The sequence below is a fragment of the Oncorhynchus kisutch genome, linkage group LG19 (assembly GCF_002021735.2).
Source record: "Oncorhynchus kisutch isolate 150728-3 linkage group LG19, Okis_V2, whole genome shotgun sequence".
NCBI classification, from domain to species: domain Eukaryota; kingdom Metazoa; phylum Chordata; class Actinopteri; order Salmoniformes; family Salmonidae; genus Oncorhynchus; species Oncorhynchus kisutch.
The window spans coordinates 4,115,532-4,122,766 of NC_034192.2; the positions used below are offsets into that span (position 1 = coordinate 4,115,532).

The window sequence follows — 7,235 nt, forward strand, 5'->3', positions numbered from 1 at the left end:
GTCTCATGGGGGACCGACACAGTCTCATGGGGCTAACACAGTCTCATGGGGGCTAACACAGTATCATGGGGCTAAACCAGTCTCATGGGGGCTAACACAGTCTCATGGGGGGCTAACACAGTCTCATGGGGGACTAACACAGTCTCATGGGGGACTAACACAGTCTCATGGGGGACTAACACAGTCCCATGGGACTAACGCAGTCTCATGGGGGACCGACACATTCTCATGGGGCTAACACAGTCTCATGGGGGCTAACACAGTATCATGGGGCTAAACCAGTCTCATGGGGGCTAACACAGTCTCATGGGGGGCTAACACAGTCTCATGGGGGCTAACACAGTCTCATGGGGGACTAACACAGTCTCATGGGGGGCTAACACAGTCTCATGGGGGGCTAACACAGTCTCATGGGGGGCTAACACAGTCTCATGGGGTTAACACAGTCTTGTGGAGGCTAACACATTCTCATGGGGCTAACACAGTCTCGTGGGGGAATAACACAGTCTCATGGGAGACTAACACAGTCTCATGGGGGCTAACACATTCTCATGGTGGCTAACACAGTCTCATGGGGCTAACACAGTATAATGGGGGGCTAACACAGTCTCATGGGGGACTAACACAGTCTAATTGGGGGGCTAACACAGTCTCATGGGGGACTTACACAGTCACATGGGGGGCTAACACAGTCTCATGGGGGGCTAACACAGTCTCATGGGCCTAACACAGTCTCATGGGGGCTAACACAGTCTCATGGAGAGACCTCAGTTCAACCATCAGTCTGTCACATTGGCCATTTTGATTATTTAACCTCACCCACCAGCACCTAAGTATAACATGATGTGTGTATGACTGACTAAGTATATAAAATGATCATTAATGTGAAGTATTCCTTCCTTCCTTCTCTAGAGAACTATTACGGTACCCCCAAGCCCCCGTGCGAGCCCAGTCCTCTGCTGCTAAATGTAACAGATCAGCTCCTGCCGGGCGCCCGACCCAGCTCCAAGGGGAAGAGGAAACGGAACAAGTCGGTCAGCAACATGGAGAAGGCCGGCATCGAGCCACCCGAGGATGAGGAGGAGGAGAGACCCGTTGTCAATGGCAACGGCAATGGCATCACCCCAGGTTAGGTTCCAACGCAGACATAGTGTTGATGTGCAACTATAGATCCTCGTCATGACAACAAGTTCACCGCTGAAATGAGATAGCACTGACCCCTGGGATCTGATCAGACAACATAGCAACAGTCTATCGTCTAGGTTACATCATAGCAACCAGCTCTGAGTCAGGCCCATACAATAACATAATAAAGGATGGATACAAGTCCCTACTGCCTACAGGGAGCTCTTCCCAGGGAGCTCAGATCATCAGCATCATCATCATAGATAGTCTAAATGAAAAACTGTAGAGTTCTAGTGCCTGTAAATAGCACGAGTACATCCCCCAAGCATCCCATGTAACAGGACTGATAGAGTTCAGAGACAACAGCCTTACACTGTATCCAATCTCCCAGTCACTAGATCAGACCACAGTACAGTTAGACTAAGTCACATGGCCAGAGGCTAGATTCCACCCCCCGCGCCAACACAGAGAAACATCGCCTGGAGGCTGTGATCAAATCAAGCGTGGGGTTCCACTAAGCAGATTTACTGGATCAATGCAAGCCACATCACAGTCATTACTCTCAACTAGGAGCAAAGATGCTGGCTGTTTTGTTTCATAGCTTACATAGGGTTTCTCTGTTCTTACAGTGCCTTGCGAAAGTATTCGGCCCCCTTGAACTTTGCGACCTTTTGCCACATTTCAGGCTTCAAACATAAAGATATAAAACTGTATTTTTTTGTGAAGAATCAAGAACAAGTGGGACACAATCATGAAGTAGAACGACATTTATTGGATATTTCAATTTTTTTTAACAAATCAAAAACTGAAACATTGGGCTTGCAAAATTATTCAGCCCCTTTACTTTCAGTGCAGCAAACTCTCTCCAGAAGTTCAGTGAGGATCTCTGAATGATCCAATGTTGACCTAAATGACTAATGATGATAAATACAATCCACCTGTGTGTAATCAAGTCTCCGTATAAATGCACCTGCACTGTGATAGTCTCAGAGGTCCGTTAAAAGCGCAGAGAGCATCATGAAGAACAAGGAACACACCAGGCAGGTCCGAGATACTGTTGTGAAGAAGTTTAAAGCCGGATTTGGATACAAAAATATTTCCCAAGCTTTAAACATCCCAAGGAGCACTGTGCAAGCGATAATATTGAAATGGAAGGAGTATCAGACCACTGCAAATCTACCAAGACCTGGCCGTCCCTCTAAACTTTCAGCTCATACAAGGAGAAGACTGATCAGAGATGCAGCCAAGAGGCCCATGATCACTCTGGATGAACTGCAGAGATCTACAGCTGAGGTGGGAGACTCTGTCCATAGGACAACAATCAGTCGTATATTGCACAAATCTGGCCTTTATGGAAGAGTGGCAAGAAGAAAGACATTTCTTAAAGATATCCATAAAAAGTGTTGTTTAAAGTTTGCCACAAGCCACCTGGGAGACACACCAAACATGTGGAAGAAGGTGCTCTGGTCAGATGAAACCAAAATTGAACTTTTTGGCAACAATGCAAAACGTTATGTTTGGCGTAAAAGCAACACAGCTCATCACCCTGAACACACCATCCCCACTGTCAAACATGGTGGTGGCAGCATCATGGTTTGGGCCTGCTTTTCTTCAGCAGGGACAGGGAAGATGGTTAAAATTGATGGGAAGATGGATGGAGCCAAATACAGGACCATTCTGGAAGAAAACCTGATGGAGTCTGCAAAAGACCTGAGACTGGGATGGAGATTTGTCTTCCAACAAGACAATGATCCAAAACATAAAGCAAAATCTACAATGGAATGGTTCAAAAATAAACATATCCAGGTGTTAGAATGGCCAAGTCAAAGTCCAGACCTGAATCCAATCGAGAATCTGTGGAAAGAACTGAAAACTGCTGTTCACAAATGCTCTCCATCCAACCTCACTGAGCTCGAGCTGTTTTGCAAGGAGGAATGGGAAAAAATTGCAGTCTCTCGATGTGCAAAACCGATAGAGACATACCCCAAGCGACTTACAGCTGTAATCGCAGCAAAAGGTGGCGCTACAAAGTATTAACTTAAGGGGGCTGAATAATTTTGCACGCCCAATTTTTCAGTTTTTGATTTGTTAAAAAAGTTTGAAATATCCAATAAATATCGTTCCACTTCATGATTGTGTCCCACTTGTTGTTGATTCTTCACAAAAAAATACAGTTTTATATCTTTATGTTTGAAGCCTGAAATGTGGCAAAAGGTCGCAAAGTTCAAGGGGGCCGAATACTTTCGCAAGGCACTGTAAGAACAGAGAAACCCTATGTAAGCTATGAAACAAAATAGTATCATTCATTTTGACTTGACATTTGTTAATGTAAAAATAAATGACACTGTTACGGTAGTTATTTAGTAAAACCTTTTGAGACCTTTAGAGAATGGCTTTACATTATACAGTGGGGCAAAAAAATATTTTGTCAGCCACCAATTGTGCAAGTTCTCCCACTTAAAAAGATGAGAGAGGCCTGTAAATGTTCATCATAGGTACACTTCAACTGTGACAGACAAAATGAGAGAAAGTGGAAAATAAGTATTTGGTCACCTACAAACAAGCAAGATTTCTGGCATTGTACTGTATGTTCTGGTCAGGTAACCCATATAAATGCCCTTGAGCTATAGGACTGGAGTAGTCTCATGTTGCTGTAATTTCTCATAGTAGCTCTGCTATTCATTGGGCTATGTGAACAAAGCTGAGAAAGGTTTGATGTCGAGTATTCAGCCTAGAGCTGCACTGTAGTTTTCTTTTACTGAGTGTATATACAGGTCGACAGGAGAGATAAAGAGAGAGAACAGTAGACAGTGTGATGTGAGTAGATAGCTCATAGATGAACTCTCCCTCCCTACCACTGCCTGCTGTGGCTGTCCTCTGGGACGGCCCAACCAAGCGCCACAACTCAAACTAGGACATATCATCAGCTCCTCCACTCTCTCTCAATCTCCTCTGCCTGCCACCTCTCTCACTCTGCTCTCTCTGTCTATTTCCCTCTCTCTTTCAATCACCGTCCATCTCTCTCTGCTCGGTATCCTTACTCTCTCTCGCTCTATATATCTATCTATCTATCTCTCTATTTCTGTCCCTGTGTAATTGCCACCCTCTCCCCATTTGAAATCCTCTCTATCTTTCTTTTTATCCCATTCCATGTCTTTTTCCTTGGCACTCAATCACACTGCCGCTTCTCCCCGCTACCTCCTCCTCTCTCCCCTCTACCCTTCCTTCCTCCCCTCTCGCCCCCCCCTCCTCTCTTCCCTTGACCCTTCCCTCCACCCTTGCCTCCTCATCTCTCCCCTCTCCCCTTCCCTCCTCATCTCTCATCTCTTACCTTCCCTCCTCTTCTCTCCCTTCTACCTTTTCAACCTCCCCTCTCCTCCTCCTCTTTCCCCTCTCCCCTTCCCTCCTCCCCTCTCCCCTTCCCTCGTCTTCTCTCCCTTCTACTTTTCCCACCTCCCGTCTCCTCCTCCTCCCCTCTCCTTTCTCCTCTCCTCTTCCCCTCTCCCCTCTCCCCTTCCCTCCTCCCCTCTCCCATTCCCTCTTCCCCTCTCCCCTCTCCCCTTCCCTCCTCCCCTCTCCCCTTCCCTCCTCCCCTCTCCCCTTCCCTCTTCCCTGCTCCCCTCTCCCATTCCCTCTTCCCCTCTCCCCTCTCCCCTTCCCTCCTCCCATTCCCTCTTCCCCTCTCCCCTCTCCCATTCCCTCTTCCCCTCTCCCCTTCCCTCCTCCCCTCTCCCATTCCCTCTTCCCCCCTCCCCTTCCCTCTTCCCTTCTCCCCTCTCCCTCTTCCCCTCTCCCCTCTCCCCTTCCCTCTCCCATTCCCTCTTTCCCTCTTCCCCTCTCCCTTCTCCCCTCTCCCCTTCCCTCTTTCCCTCTTCCCCTCTCCCTTCTCCCCTCTCCCCTTCCCTCTTCCCCTCTTCCCCTCTCCCCTTCCCTCTTCCCCTCTTCCCCTCTCCCTTCTCCCCTCTCCCCTTCCCTCTTCCCCTCTCCCTTCTCCCATCTCCCCTTCCCTCTTCCCCTCTTCCCACTCTCCCCTTCCCTCTTCCCCTCTCCCCTTCCCTCTTCCCCTCTCCCCTTCCCTCCTCCCCTCTCCCCTTCCCTCCTCCCCTCTCCCCTTCCCTCTTCCCCTCTCCCCTTCCCTCCTCCCCTCTCCCATTCCCTCTTCCCCTCTCCCCTCTCCCCTCTCCCCTCTCCCCTCTCCCTCTCCCCTCTCCCCTTCCCTTCTCCCCTCTCCCCTTCTCTCTTCCCTATCCCCTTCCCTCTTCCCCTCTCCCCTTCCCTCCTCCCCTCTCCCCTTCCCTCTTCCCCTCTCCCCCTCTCCCCTCTCCCCTCTCCCTTCCCTGCTCCCCTCTCCCCTTCCCTCTTCCCCTCTCCCCTTCCCTCTTCCCCTCTTCCCTTCTCCCCTTCCCTCTTCCCCTCTCCCCTCTTCCCTTCTCCCCTTCCCTCTTCCCCTCTCCCCTTCCCTCCTCACCCTCACCCCTACCCTCTTCCCCTCTCCCCTTCCCTCCTCCCCTCTCCCCTTCCGTCTTCCCCTCTTCCCTTCCCTGCTCCCCTCTCCTCTTCCCTCTTCCCCTCTCCCCTTCCCTGCTCCCCTCTCCCCTTCCCTGCTCCCCTCTCCCATCTTCCCTTCCCTCCTCCCCTCTCCCCTCTCCCTTCCCCTCTCCCCCTTACCCCCTCTCCCTTCCCTGCACCCCTCCCCTCTCCCCTTCCCTCTTCCCCTCTCCCCTCCCCTCTCCCCTTCCCTCTTCCCTCTCCTTCCCTGCTCCCCTCTCCTCCCCTCCCCTCTCCCCTTCCCTCTCCCCCTCTCCCCTCTCCCTTCCCTGCTCCCCTCTCTCCTTCCCCTCTTCCCCTCTCCCCCTCTCTCCCCTTCCCTCCTCCCCTCTCCCCTTCCCTCTTCCTGTCTCCCTCCTCCCCCTCATCCCCTTCCCTTCCTCCCGTCCTCCCCGTTCCTCCCCCTTCCCTCCTCCCGTCTCCCCTTCCCTCCCCTCCCTCTCTCCCCTCCCTCTTCCCCTCTCCCCTCTCCCCTTCCCTCTCCCCCTCTCCCCTTCCCTCCTCCCCTCGCTCCCTTCCCTCTTCCCTCTCCTCCCCTCTTTCCCTTCCCTCCTCCCTCTCCCCTTCCCTCTTCCCCTCTCCCCCTCTCCCCTTCTCCCCTTCCCTCCTCTTCTCTTCCCTCCCCTGTTCCTCCAGTTGTAATGTCAGCTCTGACTCACCTGTAATTCTCTTCTCCTTCTCAGAGTCCAGCGAACATGAAGACAAGAGTACAGATGTCTCCTCGGGGGACGTTCCCCCACAGACCTGTCCCCCCACCGAGACCCCCACCACCCCTAATAACGAGGTCCCCCAGGAGGAGGGGGGCGAGCTAACCAAGTCACCCCCCAAACCAGATGAGAATGAGAGTGAGCTTGGCCCCCTGCCAGGCAACTGGGAGATGGCCTACACAGAGAAGGGAGAGGTGTACTTTATCGAGTAAGTGTCTGCGCTGAAGAGAACGGTGTCAAATTATCCCAACGCACACACACACACACACACACACATACAGCCAACAGCAGCCAAATAGTTGACTGTTGTTGTAATGAGATTTAGAGGTTCTTGTCCATGCAATGTTTCGCCAGGGAGAATAGAAGGTAAAAGTTGCCCAAGCATTTTAAGCAGCTTTCACACGCGCGCACAGACACACACACACACACACACAACACACACACACACACTCCTAATGTAATGCATTCTATTGTTCTGTGTGGCTAGCTCTATTGGAGGTATTTTACAACAGGTCTGTTAGATTTTTACTGCCACAATATAATTGTAGAGATGAGTTGTCTATCTCTTACATTTGATAAATATTTAAACGTCTTCTGACTGTGTGAGTGTGTACGTCCCTGTCTGTGTGTGTACATCAATCGATAGGCAGGTTATTACAGAAACCTTTTGGAAATTAACAATCGTTCGAATTTGTGTGACAGAAACATCATCCGATTCCCAGAGGACTGCCTTTCCTTGTGTCGTATAATAAAGTAGCAGAGAAAACATCCAGCAGGGTTAGTTTTAATGTAGTTGTCTGCCAGTCAGTCAGCCGGTCAGTTAGCCAGTCGGTCAGCCAGCCAGTCAGCCGGTCA

At 50.7% G+C, this 7,235-nt stretch overlaps 1 protein-coding gene across 1 annotated transcript in view; it reads left to right on the forward strand.

The window, feature by feature from the left end:
* Positions 1–7,235, forward strand: part of LOC109882687 (membrane-associated guanylate kinase, WW and PDZ domain-containing protein 2-like) — a 296,510-nt gene that overhangs the window by 189,920 nt on the left and 99,355 nt on the right. Inside the window, exons 4-5 of the mRNA XM_031798160.1 lie at positions 913–1,128; positions 6,357–6,588. Coding sequence (XP_031654020.1) covers positions 913–1,128; positions 6,357–6,588 — 448 coding nt within the window. The remainder of the gene's footprint in view (positions 1–912; positions 1,129–6,356; positions 6,589–7,235) is intronic.